At 44.7% G+C, this 21406-nt stretch overlaps 1 protein-coding gene across 1 annotated transcript in view; it reads right to left on the bottom strand.

The window, feature by feature from the left end:
* The window catches only part of rnf17 (ring finger protein 17), a 199192-nt gene that overhangs the window by 117567 nt on the left and 60219 nt on the right, over positions 1–21406 (bottom strand). Inside the window, exons 14-20 of the mRNA XM_072475912.1 lie at positions 16099–16216; positions 12917–13037; positions 12045–12299; positions 10429–10579; positions 5254–5369; positions 3909–3999; positions 94–209 (exon numbers count right to left, since the gene is read on the bottom strand). Coding sequence (XP_072332013.1) covers positions 94–209; positions 3909–3999; positions 5254–5369; positions 10429–10579; positions 12045–12299; positions 12917–13037; positions 16099–16216 — 968 coding nt within the window. The remainder of the gene's footprint in view (positions 1–93; positions 210–3908; positions 4000–5253; positions 5370–10428; positions 10580–12044; positions 12300–12916; positions 13038–16098; positions 16217–21406) is intronic.

The following is a 21406-nucleotide window of genomic DNA, read 5'->3' as shown; positions in this document are numbered from 1 at the left end:
TTATTTTTACGGTTGGAGATTTTCATCTCAAAGGTGAATTATTCTGGTAAAACAAAATAGCATTCAATCAGATAAAACAAAAGATTTAGTTACATTTTCTGAGGTAAGGCCAGACCTTTCTTGACCAAATACTGTGCTATGTTGATAAACTGTCCAATTTCATCCTTGGCATAGAGTTTCACTTGCAGAGGAGATTTAGATGATGTTTCCTGCAAGTTAAAAAAAAAATCAAGTTTAAATACAAGGGATATTTTTAACCATCGAAGCGCTAGTTCTATCTCTTAAACCAACTGCAAGGAAGTTACTAATAATAATCTTTATTATTGTCACAAGTAGGCTTACATTAACACCTCAATGAAGTTAATATTAAAATTCCCTACTCGCCACTCTGACACCTGTTCAGGTACACAGAGGGAGAATTCAGAATGTCCAATTTACCTAACAGCACGTCTTTAGTGACTTGTGGGAGGAAACTGGAGCACCCAGAGAAAACCCATGCAGACACAGGGAGAACGTGCAGACTCCGCACAGACAATGACCCAAGCCGAGAATTGAACCCGGGTCCCTGGCGCTGTGAAGCAACAGTGCTAACCACTGTGCTACCCTGCTGCCCAGATTGACAAACAGATTGACAAACTAAAAAAAAACTTTAGTACTAATTACCCAGCATTATTAGGTTAATATACACATTTCCTCAACATTAGGATTTTTAAAAATGTAGTCCGCTTTTCATACCGCAACTGCCATGTGATATTGACTGAGCAATTCCCTGCCAAATCCAGAGACTAAAGGTGGCAACCTTTTCTGCTAGAAAAAAAACAAAAATTTGACATATGTCCTCCGGATCTATAGTAGATTAAAAAAACCTTGCGTTATTTATAGAAAGATGTCCAATACACATCCCAAAGTCAACCATGAGGAGCTTAAAATGTTCATTCCATCCACTGGCAGAAGCAGTTTGAGACACTTTCTTAAAATACCAATTTCAGGCATTGTTGGCTTTAGCTTCTACTTGCACTGCTCTCCTAAGGAAAGGTGGCCTTGTAAAGGTTTCAGAGGAGGTTCACAAGAATGATCCCTAGAATGAAGAGCTTGTCGTATGAGGAATGGTTGAGAACTCTGGGTCTGTACTCGTTGGAGTTTAGAAGAATACGGGGGGGGGGGGGGGGGATCTTATTGAAACTTATAGGATACTGCACGACCTGGACAGAGAGGACATAGAGAGGATGTTTCTACCAGTAGGAAAAACTAGAACAAGAGGTCACAATCTCAGACTAAAGGGACAATCCTTTAAAACTGAGGTGAGGAGGAATTTCTTCAGCAAGAGCATGGTGAATCTGTGGAACTCTTTGCTGCAGAAGGCTGTGGAGGCCAAATCACGGAGTGTCTTTAAGACAGAGAGAGATTGATTCTTGATTAATAAGGGGATCAGGGGTTATGGGGAAAAGTCAGGAGAATGGGGATGAAAAACATATCAGCTGTGATTGAATGGCGAAGCATTCCCGATAGGCCGAGTGGCCTAATTCTGCTCCTATGTCTTATGGTCTTAAATAGTCAGAGGTATAGTCAAAGAGTAGGAAAGGATAACATGCGTGTTCACGTTCCAGGGGGAGGGCCAAGGGGGCCACCCTTCACGGTCCCTGACCACCCATGGGCCATCGATATCCTGGGAGCCCAGGTGCTGTTCCACCTGGTCCACATTTGTGTAGACCAGTGCTGAATGGCGCCAGGCTGAGGATTCCCTGGGGAGGCTGTTAGATGCTGTTAGGCTGGTAGACCCCCAGGTGAGTATGTTTAAGGCCTACTTACGCAAGTGCAGCTTGCTCCCGCCCATTGTGGGCAGGATTCTGATCGTGCCACCTTGTGGGACTTGGGTAGATCCCATGAGGGGTAGTGGCTGCCGGGAAGCCTGCAGGAGGCATCACCCGGCATCTACCGGCCATGCCATACTCCCGGTCGGGTGCGACATGGCCAGCAGATCGCGTCCTCTACCTCTACTGACTTCACAAATGAAAGATACAAAGACAAGAGTTTGCCAGGGAAACTGGGGAGGCTTCATGGACCTTTTCTCCTGCTGGTCCCTAAAGAGAGCCTTAACCCAAAACAATAAGTGTACCTTTTCTTGGCCTCTTCTGGCCCTAGCTCTCCTCATCCATCAATCTGGCCTCACAAGGAAGTATCAACTTCCTCACACAGGCCTCAAGTTACAATTGCAGTTTGAAACCAGTTACTTAATTGGAAACTGATCTGCATATATAAAGAAGCAAACTGCTGCCTTCTAGCACATGTCACTCTCACCTTCTCTTTTGAAGAAGTGAAAATTACAACATAGGATGGTAGGATCAGAGAGAGGAAATCGCTGCGGCCATTTTCACTGCCTGCCTAGTTTGTGTTTGCCAAGCAGGGTTAAAATCAGTTCTTTAAGTGCTCAGATTGTCCTTTTCACTACCAATGTTCAGAGGGTGTTAGTTACAGATCGTATTTGTTAAGGAAGTCTCTGTAGTCTTCAGTAGGTTAACTGATCCAAGTCTTTATGGACAAGTAGAATTACTTACACATGCACAGTAAAGGGTACAGGCTAGAAGCTATTCCCATGCTCAGTTTTACTAGATGCTTCACACTGGGTCTGGATGCATGGGATGTGGGCATCACTGGCTGTGCCAGCATTTATTGTCCATCCCCAATTGCCCGGAGTGGTTTTGTTAGGCCATTTCAGAGAGGATTTAAAAGTCAATCACATTGTTGTGGGTCTGGAGGCATATTTCCTTCCCTAAAGGACAATAGGGAATTTTACGACAATTGGTAATCATTATTAGACTTTTAATTCCAGATTTTTATTGAATTCAAATTTCACCATCCGCTGTGGTCGGATTTGAATTCAATTCCCACAGAGCATTAACCCTGGGTCTCCAGATTACTAACCCAGTGACAATATCACTAAATCATCGCGCCTCCCCACATGTACTAAGTTCCACATTAAATTTGTTATGTGCTGGACCCTTATACTATAAACGATATCTAATCAAAAATAACCCACTTATAACTATGTAGGTAAACAGGGGATGAAATACAAAAGTAGGGAAGTCTGGCTACCTTGTGCAGAACATTGGTGAGACCACACCCAGAGTACGGTGTAAAACTTTGGTTTTCTTACTCGAAGGATATACTTACAATGGTAGCAGTTCAGAGAAGGTTCACTCAGCTGATTCGTGGGATGAAAGTCTAAAAGTTGAGCAGATTGGACTCATGAAATTTAGAAAAATGATAGGTGATTTTGTTAAAACATAAAAGATTCTATGGGGACTTGACAGAGTAGATACTTCTCTTGTGGTGGAATCCAGAAGTCAGGAGCACAGTTTAAAAATAACAGGTTCCCCAGTGAGACTCATAGGAGGAGGAATCTTTTCTCTCGAGGATTATTAATCTTTGAAATTCTCTTCCCCAGAGACCAGTGCAGGCTGGATCATTGATTGTGTTCAATTTTTGATCTCCATGGGAGTGAAAGATTATGGGGACAGGTAGGAAAGTGCCACAATCCGATCAATGATCTTATTGAATCCTGGAGTAGGCTCAATGGGTCAAATGGCCCCACAGCCGCTCATATTTCTTATGAACTTTAAAACATGACAACAACATGTTCAAAGCAATAATAACATACTGAAAATTTTGTTTCTTGTATGTACATACTACATTTCAGCAATGGAAACCGGAGAGAACACCTTACAGCTCAAAAATATTTTAAAAACTGGAGCTGATCTTCCATAGGCATTCATCCAGAAAGTTGCAGCAAATGCAGCCCTCATATAAAGTGTAGAGGACAGATATTCATTCATCATTTTATCTAAAATATCTAAGTTTCAAAATATTTGGCTTGTCAATTATGACTTTATTTTTATGGATAAACAGACCTCAACGTTGACAAGAACTGAACTTCCAACCAGAATTTCTCCCAGAAAGTCACACGACGTTGCTGTCCAATTTGAGCTCCCTCCAGCTGGTCTAAAACAATGAAATCATTCAGATAATTTTCACTTCATCGTACATGAACATCTCTCTCAAATAAAACTTCAATCACCCTTTCACTAGAAAAAGCTGAATTTAGTTTAAAAAACAATGGGCGGGATTCTCCGTTTCAGAGACTAAGTGTTGACGCGAACACAGAATTCGTTGACTTTTAGGACCGAAAAACTGGCGCCACACCGGCACAGATTCCACTACTGCGAAGGGGCTAGCACCGGTGCCACATGGAACACAATCAATTCTACTGAGAAATGGTGCCAGATTTGCGATTCACACTCAAAGGCTGACATGCACAACTGCCGGTGGCGGGAGAAGACAGGAGGGGGACCGCCTGACCTGCAGCCCCTCAGTGGCCAAGCAGAGGGCCCTGGATGTTGACGGAGGAACGGGGTGTCGCCGAGGTGGTGTTGTGGGTTGCGATTCCCTGTGACACGCGTCAACCCCCCACCCCGGTCTAATCATGCATGCTGTCTTGCAGGAGCTAGAGATGGGGTGGGTCCATCAGTCGTCCCCTGCCAGTGCCACAGCCAGAGGCTCCCCCATCGCCTCCCGCAAGCCGAGCAGCGACGAGGAGAGCAGCTTGGACGCCAGCACTTCACACGACACTGGAGACCCCGGAACCCAGGTCGGAGGATGACAGTGATTTCCTGTCACAGATTTGTTACCTCTAGATTTGACAATTTCAATGCACGTCTGGCTTATCCACATTCGATTTTTCTTGAAGTCATCCAATTCTCTACTACTTTTGTCTGAAAATTACACCCAATCCTATTCACCCATACGCTCATTGACCAACACTGGCTCTCAAGTCCCTACAGAGCCTCAGCCCTCCTGTCTCTAATCTCCTCCAGCTCCACAACCCCTATTTGTGCACTACTGTCCTTCTGCTCTTTTGACATCCCCAATTTGAATTATTCCATCATTGATGGCCATGCCTTCAACAGCCTGGGTCCCAAGCTGTGGAATTCCTTCCCTATACCTTTCTACCTTGCTATTGTCATTTACTCTTTAAAAATCTACCTCCTTTACCAAAATTCTGTGACATCTGACCCAATAGCTCCTTCAGCAGCTTGATGCCATATTTTATTTATCATTCACCTGTGCAATGCCTTGGGACGTTTTATTATGTCAACGGTGCTATACAAACATGTTGTTGTTATCTTCAAAATGGTGCCTTTTAATATTCACCCAAAATGGCAAAACTATAATAATCACAGGAATTTAAAAAATCACCTGATGCATGATAAAGAACATTCAAGTGCCAGAGGTCCAAATTGGAATTCTTTTTTTAATTGCCTTATCAAGCAGATGCTCACTGTTTCTTTATTTCCAAAGTCATAGCAGAACACCTGCAAAAATAACTAAACTCAGTTGAATGTACTAAAACACATGACTTTATAAACAGCAACACATGTATAAAAACTAACTTGGCCTCTCTATAATATCGTAATTTCAAACTCTGTAGTAACGCGCGAAAAAAAAACACATTTCTTTTGCAATCTAACAATTACCAAGGAAATAGGTGTATGTCACACCATGCATGGGTCACCCATTGAAAACACATCTAAACTTAACGTTTTTTAAACACAAGTCTTCTCTCCCCAACATGTATTCGCAGCTGACAACGGTCAAGTTACTTAGATGGAATCATGATCAATAAACGGGTTCAATTTGAGGCAGAGGACACAATTGCAGACGGAGGTGGTAGATTTTCTTTTAGGTCCGGGGTATGCTCGAGGGGGTGAGGGTAGTCCTGGTGAATGTATATGCTCCAAATTGGGACGACGCGGACTTCATTAAAAGGGTGCTGGGGAAAATCCCAGACTTAGATTCACGCAAGCTGATCATGGGTGGGGACTTCAAGACGGTCCTCGACCCCGGACTAGACAGGTCATGCTCCAGAACGGGTAGGCTCCCAGCGGTGGCAAAGGAACTGAGGGAGTTCATGGAGCAGATTTGGGGGGGGGGGGGGGGGGGGGGGGGGGGGGGTAGACCCATGGAGAGCCAGACAGCCGACAGGAGGGGAGTAATCGTTCTACTCGCATGTTCATAAAGTATACTCTAGAATCAAATTTTTCATCATGAGCAGGGAATGTGTAGGCGGGGTAAAAAAATACGGAGTACTCGGCGATCACCATCTCGGATCATGCCCCACACTGGGTTGATCTGCAGGTCTGCAAAGGGAGCTACCAGCGCCCGCAATGGAGGTTGTACGTGGGATTGCTAGCGGAGGAGGGCGAGAGACTGCGGAAGTGCATGCAGGACTACCTGCAGGTTAATGACACAGAGGAAGTCTCAGCAGCGACCCTGTGGGAGGCGCTGAAGGCGGTGGTAAGGAGGGAGCTGATTTCAATTCGGGCCCACAGAGATAGAATGGACAGAGCGGAGATGGACAGACTGGTCAAGGAGATCCACCAGACAGATAGGGAATACGCAGAGGCCCCGAGGGAGGACCTACTTAGAGATAGACGGAGACTGCAGGCCGAGTTGGGAGTGTTGTCCACGAGCAAGGCAGTGGAACAACTCAGGAAGGCAAAGGATGTGGTCTATGAGCATGGGGAGAAAGCTAGTAAAATGTTTGCGCAGCAACTCAGGAGGAAGGAGGCAGCCAGAGAAATAGGCAGGGTAGTGGACGGTATGGGGAACAGAGTGGATGACCCGTCAGGACTGAACAGGGTGTTTCGGGAGTTTTACAGCAAGCTCTATACCTCAGAACCCCCTGGGGAGCCGGAGGAGATGAAGCGTTTCTTAGACAGTCTGACCTTCCCAAAAGTGGGTAGGGGGCTGGTAGACGGACTGGGGGCCCCGATCAGAGCTGAGGAGGTACTGGGGGGCTTGAAGGGCATGCAGTCGGGTAAATCCCCGGGGCCGGATGGATACCCAGTGGAGTTCTATAAAAGGTTCTTGGAGATAGTGGGGCCGGTGCTGACTAGGGTATTTAACGGGGCGAGGGACAGAGGGAGGCTACCCCCGATGATGTCACAGGCTGCCATTTCGCTGATATTAAAACGGGATAAAGACCCGGAAGCGTGTGGGTCATATAGACCAATCTCCCTGATCAACGTCGATGCCAAGCTCCTGGCTAAGGTCTTGGCACTTAGAATTGAGGACTGTGTCCCGGAGGTGATCGGGGAAGACTAACCAGGGTTTGTGAAAGGCAGACAGCTGGTAGCCAACTTGAGAAGACTATTCAATGTGATCATGATGCCCACAGAGGGCAGAGAGGTAGAGGCAGTGGTGGCAATGGATGCCGAGAAGGCCTTTGACCGGGTGGAGTGGGACTATTTGTGGGAGGTACTCGGACGGTTTGGGTTTGGGGGGAGGGCTTTGTTGACTGGGTTAGATTATTTTACCAGGCCCCAAAAGCTAGCGTGAGGACAAATAGGATAACATCAGAGTACTTTAGACTACACCAGGGGACCAGACAGGGATGCCCACTCTCCCCATTGCTGTTTGCACTGGCCATAGAGCTGCTGGCGATTGCCTGGAGAGCTGCGAGGGGGTGGAAAGGAATGATTAGCGGAGGGGTGGAACACATGGTACCGCTGTACGCGGACGACCTGCTCCTGTACGTATCGGACCCGCTGGCTGGGATGGACAGTATACTGGGAATATTGAGAGAATTTGGCAAGTTTACAGGGTACAAACTGAACATGACTAAGAGTGAGATGTTTGTAGTGCAGGCGAGGGGCCAGGAGAACAGGTTGAAGGGGCTGCCATTTAGGATGGTCGGAGAAAGTTTCCGATACTTAGGGATACAGGTGGCACGAGACTGGGCAGGCTGCATAAGTTAAATTTGACTAGAGTGGTGGAACAAATGAAGAGCGAGTTCAGGAGATGGGATGCACTCCCGCTATCACTTGCGGGGAGAGTGCAGACGGTAAAGATGACAATCCTCCCAAGATTCCTGTTTATTTTTCAGTGCCTCCCAATTTTTATCCCGCGGTCCTTCTTCAAAAAGGTCAACAAGATTATTATGGGCTTTGTCTGGGCGGGGAAGTCCCCGCAGGTGAAGAAAGCGATGCTTGAGAGGAACCGTAATGAGGGGCTGGCGCTGCCGAACCTCAGCAACTACTACTGGGCGGCCAACATAGCCATGGTAAGGAGTTGGATGGTGGGTACGGGTCTATTTGGGGGTGAGTGGAGGCGGCTTCGTGCAAGGGCACCAGTTTGGCAGCCCTGGTCACGGCCCCCCTACCGCTCCCGCAGGCCAGGTACTCCACCAACCCAGTAGTGGTGGCAGCCCTGCGGATCTGGGGCCAGTGGAGGAAGCATGTAGGGGAAGTGGGAGCATTGGTCTGGTCTTCAATATGCGACAACCACCGATTCGCCCTGGGAGTATGGACGGTGGATTCCGAGCGTGGTGGCGGGCGGTGGTGGGAAGGATGTGCGATATGTTCTGGGGGGGGGGGGGGCTTCTCAAGCATGAGGGCCTTGGAGGAGAAATTCGGACTAGTCAGAGGGAATGACTTTCGGTACTTGCAAGCGCGTGACTGCATACGTAGACAGGTCCCATCCTTCCCAAGTCTCCCGCCAAATGGGATCCAGGACAGAGTAGTGGCTAGGGGAGAGGTAGGAGAGGGGAAAGTCTCCGATATTTACCGTGAACTTATGAAAGGGGAGGAGTCCCAGACAGAGGAACTGAAGCTCAAGTGGGAGGAGGAACTCGGCGAGGAGATGGAGGAGGGGGTATGGGCGGAAGCCCTGAGTAGAGTAAATTCCACTGCAACATGTGCTAGGCTCAGCCTGATTCAGTTCAAGGTCGTCCACCGGGCCCACATGACAGTGGCCCGGATGAGTAAATTTTTTGGGGTGGAGGATAAATGCGCTAGGTGTGCGGGAGGGCCAGCGAATCACGCCCACATGTTCTGGGCATGCCCAAAACTTAGGAGATACTGGGAGGGATTTGCGGACGTCATGTCCCAGGTACTGAAAACTAGGGTGTGATGAGTCCAGTGGTGGCAATTTTGAGTCCAGTGGTGGCAATTTTGGGGGTCTCGGAAGACCCGGGGGTTCAGGAGGAGTGGGAGGCCAGCGTCTTGGCCTTTGCTTCCCTGGTAGCCTGGCGACGCATACTGCTGGCATGGAGGGACTCAAAGCCCCCAAAGACCGAAGCATGGCTCTCGGGCATGTCAAGCTTTATAGGGCTGGAAAAAAATTAAGTTCGCCTTAAGAGGATCTGTATTAGTGTTCGCCCGAAGGTGACAACCATTCATCGACTTCTTCGCGGGGAATTAAATGTCAGCGGGGGTAGATTAGAGCAGAAGAGGAGGGATAAATAGGCGGGTACTGTTTATGAGTGAGGGGTGGTCTTTTCCACTATGTTTCTGCTATGTGGTGATAGTTGCACATTACTGTACATTGTTACTGTTTACAATGCCAAAAATGCCTCAATAAAATTGTTTATTAAAAAAAAGTTACTTAGATAGAACAACTCGATGCTTTAATAAATAGTGTATCTGAATATTACAAGTATCTTAAATTTAAGCTATACATAACAATGTATTAAAAATGCATACCCATATTATGTAAATTACTGGCACCGTTCAGGAGATCCCCAAAAAGGTGCATGGTGGGTCGTACGTTTTGATGGGAGAGGCAATTGAGTCAGATTGACACTGCACTCAAAATGACTTACCTGGAAATCCACGAGATCCTATTATTTTGCCTGATCTTCCAACTCAGGTCAAGCAAGATCTATGTAGTGTAGCTTTCTCCTGGGGTCTACCATCGAGGGCAGCTCCGTCACAGGTAAGTAAACCACACTCCCTTTTACCTTATAGCACTAGCTGCGGTAAGTTTAAAGGTACAGCCAAGTTTAACCATCTTTGACAAGCCAGGAGAAGGTATGTGTATAAGGTAACTGGGTAGGATTTGGGGAAGGGCTGGAGGTTGAGTCATGCCTGGAGGGAAAGGTGGGAATCAGGCCAGGATGGGGTGCATTTTCTCGGGTCGGGCCTGGAGGGGAGGGGAAGATTATGTTACTACAATAGTTACCCAGAAGTTACAAGTGGTTTAAATTCTTCTAGTTTTTTTTCTGGGTAACTATTGATGTAACAGTCGGAATCATCCAAAATTTGTGTTTCCCAGTGGCAGGAGGTGACCCACTGTTGGCCGGATCTTCTGGTCTTGCTGCTGTCAATGGGACTTCCATTGAATCCATCAACACCGCTGGGAAACCCACGATGGGTTCTGTCAGTGGGGCCTGAAAATCCCGCCAGCGTGAATGGTCGGAAACTTCCAGCCGAAGTGTAATGCACCTCCATTTGCCAACACTGAAACCTGCATCTAACATGCTCATTTATTGAAGTTGTCAAAGATACAAAGTTCTACAGCAACACCCCTTGTCTGATTGAACCCCAGGAAACATTACCAGATATGCAGATAGAACCCACAGCAAGGAATTACCTCCACAAACTTATCGGAGATCACTTTGGTGACTTTTCCTCTTCGCCACTCTCTGTGCTCAAAAACCAGTAATGCACAGTCCATATTTTCCTCCCATTCAACAACTTCTTGTTCCAATGTTGAATACACAACTTTCATTTCCTCCTGCAAACTGGAGAGAACATTACAGTTCTATCAATTTTACATATTCTGTTTCATACCTTCCTGTAAAGCTTTATGCCTCTTTTCATTCCTATTATTATGATGGTTAAAATATTTAAGGATTACTGTCCACAATTAAAATTCTAAATATACTGTTCAGTTTTAAGACGGGTTATTATTTAATCTAGTAATTTTACAGTTTCTGTATGACACATCCAGGCGGTCTGAGTCAGCAATAAAAGTGAGGAAAAATACATATTACAAAAATGAACAGATGAAGAATAGATAAAGGGATTTGGTAAAAATGCTTTCAGTAAGTAAATTATCAAATCATATTATCAATCATACAATCATATTATCAAATGAACAGATGCTTTTGCCCTTCTATGGATACTAACCATAAAGAACATAAGAACTAGGAGCAGGAGTAGGCATCTGGCCCCTCGAGCCTGCTCCGCCATTCAATGAGATCATGGCTGATCTTTTGTGGACTCAGCTCCACTTTCCGGCCCGAACACAATAACCCTTAATCCCTTTATTCTTCAAAAAACTATCTATCTTTATCTTAAAAACATTTAATGAAGGAGCCTCTACTTCTTCACTGGGCAAGGAATTCCATAGATTCACAACCCTTTGGGTGAAGAGGTTCCTCCTAAACCCAGTCCTAAATCTACTTCCCCTTATTTTGAGGCTATTCCCCCTAGTTCTGCTTTCAGCCGCAAGTGGAAACAACCTGCCCGCATCTATCCTATCTATTCCCTTCATAATTTTATATGTTAAAGCTACAGCTGTAACAATGTTTGATTTGATTTGATTTATTGTCACATGTACCGAAGTACAGTGAAAAGTATTTTTCTGCAGCAGAGGGAATATACACAGTACATGCGTACACGTAGGTGGAGATGCAGTCTTATTGAATAATACACAAGAACAAGCATTGTGGGTGCATGAGATTGGAACAGTTACTAAAAGTAAGTCATTTGGGCTCTTAAGATAACTCGGTTTCGCTCCACAGATGCTCCCATACCTGCTGAGTTTATCCAGCATTTTCTGTTTTTATTTCAGATTTCCAACATTTGCAGTATTTTATTTTTATGAACTAAAAGTAGGTTGCTGTGCAGTACTTTTTCAGCCTGATTGGCTGCTACACACACAAACATGTGCCGAAGATGAAGAAGGAATCCAGTGAACTGCAAGGACTCTTCTAGTCAATATTTAAGATCTTACAACAATCATGACAGCCGTTAAACACAGGCCTACCAAAGATAAAGAAAATGCATTCTTCATTAACAACAGTGTCTGCATCTGAAAGTTAAGGCAGACCATTTGCAACCCAGAGACTGAATCGGAGGGTTAAGGCAGCCATTTGCATCCCTTCACAGGGAGTTGGAAGAACAGTGAAAAATGTAGCACTGTACATAAAAGGAATTAGGTCCCACTTGCCTGGTATTTCTTTAGTAATGAATGATACTCACTCTTTCAGCTGATGCTGCGACATTAACTGCTGCACAAATATACTGCTGGGTGAAGCCACACATGTCACCTTCACATCCAGTTGCTGAACAAAATCTGAAGCATTTCTACTTGTTACTATCCCAGGAAAATTCTCTCCAAGCTGCTGGCAATTTGCAATGGCGTCATGAACATGTATTACTTCAGCTTCATTTATTTGCTTGGCAGAAGTGTTCAGTGCGTTGTCACTGCACTCTACATGTCTATCTGTGGAATTGCTTTGGAAGTAACACTGAAAAGGTGAGAAACTATTTATTTTAAAAAAAACAATATTATATATTGTCTATCATTGGCATCATATTAATAGGAGAGAACTAGCTGCAAAGTGAGTGATAACACCAATTGAAGATCAAACAAGCTAATGACAACACTGGAAACTTCCAAGAGCCCTGGAGAATCTCAACACCATCTACTGAATATACAAAATGGCACAGAACACAGCTTTCTTGCATCACAAACACCCTGCTTACTTCCAATTCCCTCTGACCTGAAAGCAATTTGGCACAACCAAGAGTTAGAAAGACTTCAGAGTCTTGAAATAGCACAACGTTATTAAAAGGGATAGTGTTTCTAAGTTACTTCCTGTTCTCAGATAACAATTATTGCCACTCTAGATTTTAAAATAACCTATAGTTTCCAGTTGAATGCAAACGCCAACAGTTATTTTTTACGATGCACAAGAGATGATATACTATAAGCGGTTATATAATGCACAGGCAAAGCATAAAAAGGGTTAGAGCTTCAAAAGCAAATCAAAGCACAATCACATTGATCACTGCTATTAAATACTAATATAGAAACGCATGCATTTTTTAAAAGAATCAAAGATGCTTACTTCTTTGTAAAGCATGCCATGTTTTCTTCAACTAACATGTTGTTTATACAAGGTTTGGTTCCATGAATATCAGCTATTGATTCATATAATTGAAGTGATAATGTATTTTCATGAGATTCACCTAAGGAAGACAAGAAATATAGAAAATACATCTAAAACTTTACATAGATTTTTAAGATGACCTAAAAAAATTGTACTGTAGCAATGTTTGCACATCTTTAAAACTGGAGGTTGTTTAGTGTTGCTCTTTTCAGCAAAGGTGTAACACTTAAAGAGACTCCATGTCAAAACTTTGGATCTTGCATTCATCAGCACAGATACGAACGAGAATGCACAACTTCAAAGGGAACAACAATATATATATATAAAAAGATGTGCTGATTGTTTGGCAAGTTTGTTCTGATTAGTAGAGATGTTGACAGGGTCCTATCATCCTCGTTTAATCAAGAAAGGGGCAATGTCTGGACATATTCCTTTTGACTGCAGAGGGCAGGTTCCTGCATATGAAGATATGTAGCTTCCAGCAAACAAAAATTATATTACAAGCCTGACACAGAATCATAGAATTTACAGTGCAGAAGGAGGCCATTCAGCCTATAGAGTCTGCACCGGCCCTTGGAAAGAGCACCCTACTTAAGCCCACAACTCCACCCTACCCTGTAACCCAACCTAACCTTTTTGGACACTAAGGGGCAATTTAGCATGACCAATCCACCTAAACTAAAACTGCACATCTTTGGACTGTGGGAGGAAACCGGTGCACCCGGAGGAAATCCACACAGACATGGGGAGAAAGTGCAAACTCCACACAGACAGTCACCCGAGGCTGGAATTGAACCCGGGTCCCTGGAGCTGTGAGGCAGCAGTGCTAACCACTGTGCCACGATTGCATCCAAACAGATCATGTTAAATCGGTTGTTAGTGCAACTCTTAGCGCACTCAGGACTGTTCAGCAAATACTGCTCAATCACAAAATCACATCTAGGTTAGACATTAAGATCTGCATTTTGCAAGCATGGCTTGGTCAAGTGCAGCCAGTGTGATGCCAGGTACTTCGGCCGCACATCTCAACCATTGGTGGTTTGCATCAAACAACATAACCCTTCAGCTGTCTGTAATAACACTCCACTTTACAGAGGGTGGTGGTGGTGGCGAGTGCCTGGAATATGCTGCCAGGGGGTGGGGATTGCCACTTTTAAGAGGCATCTTGATAAATACATGAATAGGATGGGAATAAAGGAATACGGACCCCGGAAGTGCAGACAGTTTTAGTTTAGACAGGTATCATGATCGGCGCAGGCTTGGAGGGCCGAAGGGCCTATTCCTGTACTGTACTTATTGTTCTCAAAGGGTTGCGAATCTTCAAAGTTCTCTGCTCCAAACAATTGTGGTGCTCCATTGTTAGGCTGGGTTAGGGTTAGACAGGTTTGTGACCTCATAGGAGGTGGAGGAATATGGGCAGCGGGCATGAAAGTGGAGCTGAAGCCCAAGATTAGCCATGATTCTACTGAATTGTACAGTGGACTTGCCAGGCCACATGGCCTACTCCTCGTATTTCTCATGTTCTTAAGGTTCTCCAATTCGGCAGCCCAGCTTCTAAAAATTTAAAGACCTCTACGCCTCCCCCTTCCCCCTCCCAACCACATTCCAATGACCCCTCAGACCTACCAAGTCATCCTCTTTCCCCCCCCCCCCCCCCCCCCATAGGCCCAAAAGCCACCTCCTTGCCCATCATGCACTTTCCATAACCACTCACCTAGTAGTCACAATGTACAGTCTTCATAAGCCATGCAATGTTAATGGGAATTATTTTAAAACCTTCAACACTCTAAGAAAATATTGAATGTACACACACTACAATTGATACATTGGAGAAGGTTTCCTTCCAGTAAAATAAAATGATCCTTAGTGCTTATTAGGTTTGTAAACAAACAAAGACCACATCAAAGGCATATTCTGTTATTACAGCTTCATTCTTGGATCAATAGACTATCTGCTGAACTGAAGCCAATTGAGTTTTTGAAAGCAGGCCAAGCATTCATAATTGTTACAGCTGTCATAACAAAATGTTCCAGCTACATTTCCTGAAACTGACAGAACAAGAGTGGTGTCCTATTTCCATTACTATGCAGAGCTCCTCTCAATTAATGGAGGAGAGCAGGTGCAATCCTGTCAATTAAATGTGGGAGAGCATGCACAGAGATTTTTTCAGCTTTCAAAAAGCAGGACATTTTATAAAGCAGCCACAGCAGTGTTGATTTAACTCAGCGCTAATCATGACTGACGGGAGTTTCTTTTTAAACATTAAAAAAAATTATGGCACTCTTGACAATTGGAAAAATACTATGTCAACAATTATACAAGGCAAGCAATTTAACTTTAAATTGATCTCGATGATTAATTACCTCATGAAAAATATATCAACATTACAGTACATCATCTAACAGTGATATCGGATTGTCTCATTTTGCTTTTCAGGATATTCCTAGACTCCCTAGCAGGCTTTCCCCAGTGTTCACGATTCTCCAAGGAGAGGTGACTTTTTAGGCCTTCTAAAACCATGCAAGTTCTTTCTACCCCCACCCTTAGAAAATATGTGCAACATTTTACACCGGGATTCCCACCTCCATTTGGAGAGGAATCCAGCCCATGGTCTCATGGTCTTCCTTATTTGGAGTGTTTATGACTAGAAGTTACCCTTATTATCAAGGATGGCGTGGTAGCACAGTGGTTAGCACTGTTGTTTCACAGTGCCAGGGACCTAGGTTCAATTCCCGGCTTGGGTCACTGTCTGTGTGGAGTCTGCACGTGCTCCCCCATGTATGGGTGTCCAGTTTCCTCCCACAAGTCCCGAAAGACATGCTTGTTAGGTGAATTGGGCATTCTGAATTCTCCCTCAGTGTACCTGAACAGGCGCCGGAGTGTGGTGACTGGGGCATTTTCACAGTAACTTCATTGCAGTGTTAATGTAAGCCTACTTGTGACACTGATAAAAATTATTAAAAAAAGAACTTGCACATTAATACGAAATGCCAAATGTGTAACTACCCAACAACATTGAGAGATCAAGTCTTCACGGAAAAGGCTAACCAGCACCTCATTGGAGAATTACATGGACAGCAAGGGAAATACTGGTAGGTCAGCAGTTGAGCAAGAACCACAAAATGAAATACATTACTTACAAGTTATACACCACAAGCATTTGTTCAATGTGAGCTGTTGAAACCTTTCCTTTGCACAGTCATTCCATCCATCTGTGCTGTCGATGGGTTCCACATCAGACAATCTGCACAATAATGCCTGAAGTACAGAGCAAGTGCGCAATTATTTCAACTGCAAAAAAAATCTAAATCTATACAATCAAAAATGTCCCCTTTTACTGTTATTTTTTGATGAGGGTAATACGCTTGATGTGGTCTATATGGACTAACAAAAGGGGTATTATGAAGTGTCACGTAGAAGGCTTACCAAAGTTAAAGCCCATGGAGTAAAGAGACAGTAACAGCATAGATACGAGGTTGGCCGACTGAAGCAGTCGTAGTAAATTGGTTGTTTTTCCGACTGAAGGAAGTTAAACAACGGGGTTCCCCAGGGGTTGATACTGGACTACTGCTCTGACTTAGACCTGGATTTATAGGGCACATTTTCAAAATCAGCAGTCGACACACAACTTGGAACATTGTAAACTGAGGAGAGTAGGGAATTGGCTGCAAGAGAATGCAAGACAGGCTGGTGGAATGGGTGGACATGTGGCTGATGAAATTTAATGCTGTGATAAATGTTGGTCGGAAAAACTAGCAGATACTAACAGAGACACGTGGGGGTATATTGACTGTTAGAGTAAGAAAGACAGGTTAATAAAACGGTTAAAACATCATTGGGGAATTTGGGCTTTATAAATAGTCTAAAGTGTAAAAGAAAGAAAATTATGAAGGATCTTTTATAAAACACAGATTCACGCCTCGACTGGAGTATGGTGTCCAATTCTGGCAACCACACGTTAGGAAAGGGTGCAGAAAAGATTTATAAAATGGTTCCAATGATGATGATATTCAGTTATGTGGATAGAATCATAGAATTACTACAGTGCAAGGAGGCCATGTGGCCCATCAAGTTTGTAACGAACCTCCGAAAGAACAGTCTACCTATACCCACCCCACCCTATCCCCGTAACTTAATCTGCACATCCCTGAACACTAAGGCACAACTTAGCATGGCCAATCCACCTAACCTGCACATCTTTGGACTGTGGGAGGCAACCAGAGCACCTAGAGGAAACACACGTAGACATGGGTGAACATGCAAACTCTACACTGACAAGTCACCCAAGGCTGGAATTGAACCGGTGTCCCTAGAGCAGAAGCAGCAGTGGTAACCACTATGCCACCATGCTGCCCTAAGAATCAGCCACATTGCTGTCGATCTGGAGCCGCATGGTAAGGATGGTAGATTTCCTTCCCTAAAGGGCACTAGTGAACAGTTGTGCTCCTTGGAGAAGTTGGAGAGGGGGTTTAATGCAGGAGTCTTGACAAGTAGGTAGAACATAGAACATTACAGCGCAGTACAGGCCCTTCGGCCCTCGATGTTGCGCCGACCTGTGAAACCATTCTAAAGCCCATCTACACTATTCCCTTATTGTTCTTAGGTCTATCCAATGACCATTTGAATGTCCATAGTGTTGGCGAGTCCACTACTGTTGCAGGCAGGACATTCCACGCCCTTACTACTCTGAGTAAAGAACCTACCTCTGACATCTGTCTTATATCTATCTCCCCTCAATTTAAAGGTATGTCCCCTCGTGCTAGACATCACCATCCGAGGAAAAAGGCTCTCACTGTCCACCCTATCCAATCCTCTTATCATCTTGTATGCCTCAATTAAGTCACCTCTTAACCTTCTTTTCTCAAACAAAAACAGCCTCAAGTCCCTCAGCCTTTCCTCATAAGATCTTCCCTCCATACCAGGCAACATTCTGGTAAATCTCCTCTGCACCCTTTCCAATGCTTCCACATCCTTCCTATAATGCGGCGACCAGAATTGCACGCAATACTCCAAACGCAGCCGCACCAGAGTGTTGTATAGCTGCAACATGACCTAATGGCTCCTAAACTCAATCCCTCTACCAATAAAAGCTAACACACCGTACGCCTTAACAACCCTCTCAACCTGGGTGGCAACTTTCAGGGATCTATGTACATGGACACCGAGATCGCTCTGCTCATCCACACTGCCAAGAATCTTACCATTAGCCCAGAACTCAGTCTTCCTGTTATTCCTTCCAAAATGAATCACCTCACACTTTTCTGCATTAAACTCCATTTGCCACCTCTCAGCCCAGCGCTGCAGCTTATCTATGTCCCGCTGTAACTTGTAACATCCTTCCGCACTGTCCACAACTCCACCGACTTTAGTGTCGTCTGCAAATTTACTCACCCATCCTTCTACGCCCTCCTCCAGGTCATTTACAAAAATGACAAACAGCAGTGGCCCCAAAACAGATCCTTGTGGTACACCACTAGTAACCGGACTCCAGTCTGAACATTTCCCATCAACCACCATCCTTTGTCTTCTCCCAGCTAGCCAATTTGATCCAAACTGCTAAATCACCCTGAATCCCATGCCTCTGTATTTTCTGCAGTAGCCTACCATGGGGAACCTTATCAAACGCTTTACCGAAATCCAAATACACACCAACTGCTTTACCCTCATCCACCTGTTTGGTCACCTTCTCAAAGAACTCCATAAGGTTTGTGAGGCACGACCTACCCTTCACAAAACCGTGTTGACTATCTCTAATCAAATTATTCCTTTCCAGATGATTACACATCCTATCTCTTATAAACCTTTCCAAGATTTTTCCCAACTGGTCTATAGTTACCGGGGTTGTCTCTACTCCCTTTCTTGAACAAGGGGACAAAATTTGCTATCCTCCAGTCTTCTGGCACTATTCCTGTAGACAAGGATGACTTAAAGATCAAGGCCAAAGGCTCAGCAATCTCCTCCCTAGCTTCCCAGAGAATCCTAGGATAAATCCCATCCAGCCCAGGGGACTTATCTATTTTCACACTTTCCAGAATTGCTAACACCTCCTCCTCATGAACCTCAAGCCCTTCTAGTCTAGTAGCCAGAATCTCAGTATTCTCCTCGACACCATTGTCTTTTAGCTGTGTGAATACTGACGAAAAATATTCATTTAGCACCTCTCCTATCTCCTCGGACTCCAAGCACAACTTCCCACTACGGTCCTGGACTGGCCCTACTCTTACCCTAGTCATTCTTTTATTCCTGACATATCTATAGAAAGCTTTAGGGTTATCCTTGATCCTACCTGCCGAAAACTTCTCATGTCCCCTCCTGGCTCTTCTTAGCTCTCTCTTTAGGTCCTTCCTAGCTAACTTGTAACTCTCGAGCGCCCTAACTGAACCTTCATGTCTCATCTTTACATAAGTCTCCTTCTTCCTCTTGACAAGTGTTTCGACTGCTTTAGTAAACCACGGTTCCCTCACTGGCCACTTCCTCCCTGCCTGACAGGTGCATACTTATCAAGGACACGCAGTAGCTGTTCTTTGAACAAGCTCCACATTTCCATTGTGCCCATCCCCTGCAGTTTTCCTCTCCATCCGATGTATCCTAAGTCTTGCCTCATCGCATCATAATTGCCTTTCCCCCAGATATAACTCTTGCCCTGCGGTATATACCTATCCCTTTCCATCACTAAAGTAAACGTAATCAAATTGTGGTCACTATCACCAAAGTGCTCACCTACCTCCAAATCTAACACCTGTCCTGGTTCATTACAGATGGCATTGAGGTACGTAGGGAAGAGGTGTTGGCAATTCTGGACAGGCTGAAAATAGATAAGTCCCCGGGGCCTGATGGGATTTATCCTAGGATTCTCTGGGAAGCCAGGGAAGAGATTGCTGAGCCTTTGGCTTTGATTTTTATGTCATCATTGGCTCCAGGAATAGTGCCAGAGGACTGGAGGATAGCAAATGTGGTTCCTTTGTTCAAGAAGGGGAGTGAAGACAACCCGGGCAACTATAGACCAGTGAGCCTCACGTCTGTTGTGGGTAAAGTCTTGGAGGGGATTATAAGAGACAAGATTTATAATCATCTAGATAGGAATAATATGATTAGGGATAGTCAGCATGGCTTTGTGAAGGGTAGGTCATGCCTCACAAACCTTATCGAGTTCTTTGAGAAGGTGACTGAACAGGTACACGAGGGTAGAGCAGTTGATGTGGTGTATATGGATTTCAGTAAAGCGTTTGATAAGGTTCCCCGCGGTAGGCTATTGCAGAAAACACAGAGGCTGGTGATTGAGGGTGATTTAGAGATGTGGATCAGAAATTGGCTAGCTGAAAGAAGACAGAGGGTGGTGGTTGATGGGAAATGTTCAGAATGGAGTTCAGTTACAAGTGGCGTACCACAAGGATCTGTTCTGGGGCCGTTGCTGTTTGTCATTTTTATAAATGACCTAGAGGAGGGCGCAGAAGGGTGGGTGAGTAAATTTGCAGACGACACTAAAGTCGGTGGTGCTGTGGAAAAATAATTTCTCATATACAGCAAGAATCTGCAATGCCCTAATTTGCGAGTTTGATGGCAGAAAATTCAATCATTGCTTCCAAAAAGAAATTAGAAATGCACTCCAGGAAAAGAATTGAAATGCTAAGGAGAAAGGCTGGGGTGTGGGACCAGCTATGTTGCTCTTGCAAAGAACCAAACTGAACTACTGAATCAGAAACCCCACTACTGTGCTATAACCATTCCATGATTGTATGATTTTGTTTCACAATCCTTTGATAATTAAATACTTCCTCGTCTCTCACTTCACTTCTGCCCCAAGACTATTCAAACAAGATAGGGGCAGCACGGTAGCCTTGTGGATAGCACAATTGCTTCACAGCTCCAGGGTCCCAGATTCGAATGTGGGAGGAAACCGGAGCACCCGGAGGAAACCCATGCAGACACGGGGAGAACGTGCCGACTCCGCACAGTGACCCAAGCCGGGAATTCGACCTGGGACCCTGGAGCTGTGAAGCAATTGTGCTAACCACTGTGCTGCCCAACATGTCAACCCAACCTCCAGGGAACAAAAATGTTGTGTGGTACTCTTGTACTAGAGTTGACTTGGGGAAGTCGATCGCCCAAAATTCGGGGAAATGTAGCAGAAAATGTTGTAAAGACTCAGTAATTCTGTCTGCAGCATCTGTGGACAGAGAAAGAGTTAACACCGATCAGTGACCCTTTATCAGAACTGGAAATAGCGAATGCAGTTCACAGATGCTGCCAGGCATGTTGATATTTCTAGTAGTTTGTGCTTTTGCATCAAACATTTGGGAGATGGGTATAGAAGGAAACAGCCCAGGAGACCCTTTATCCCATTCAGCCTATGCTGGTTTCTTGTAAAAGCTATCCAATTAGCCCTTTTCATCTGCTCTTTTCCCGCAGCCTCTAAAAACTTTCAAATATTTATCCAATTACTTTTCC

Source organism: Scyliorhinus torazame, chromosome 15 (genome assembly GCF_047496885.1).
Source record: "Scyliorhinus torazame isolate Kashiwa2021f chromosome 15, sScyTor2.1, whole genome shotgun sequence".
In the NCBI taxonomy this organism is placed as follows: domain Eukaryota; kingdom Metazoa; phylum Chordata; class Chondrichthyes; order Carcharhiniformes; family Scyliorhinidae; genus Scyliorhinus; species Scyliorhinus torazame.
Note: the sequence above shows the minus strand (reverse complement) of the source record. Positions and strands in the feature narration are given on the sequence as shown.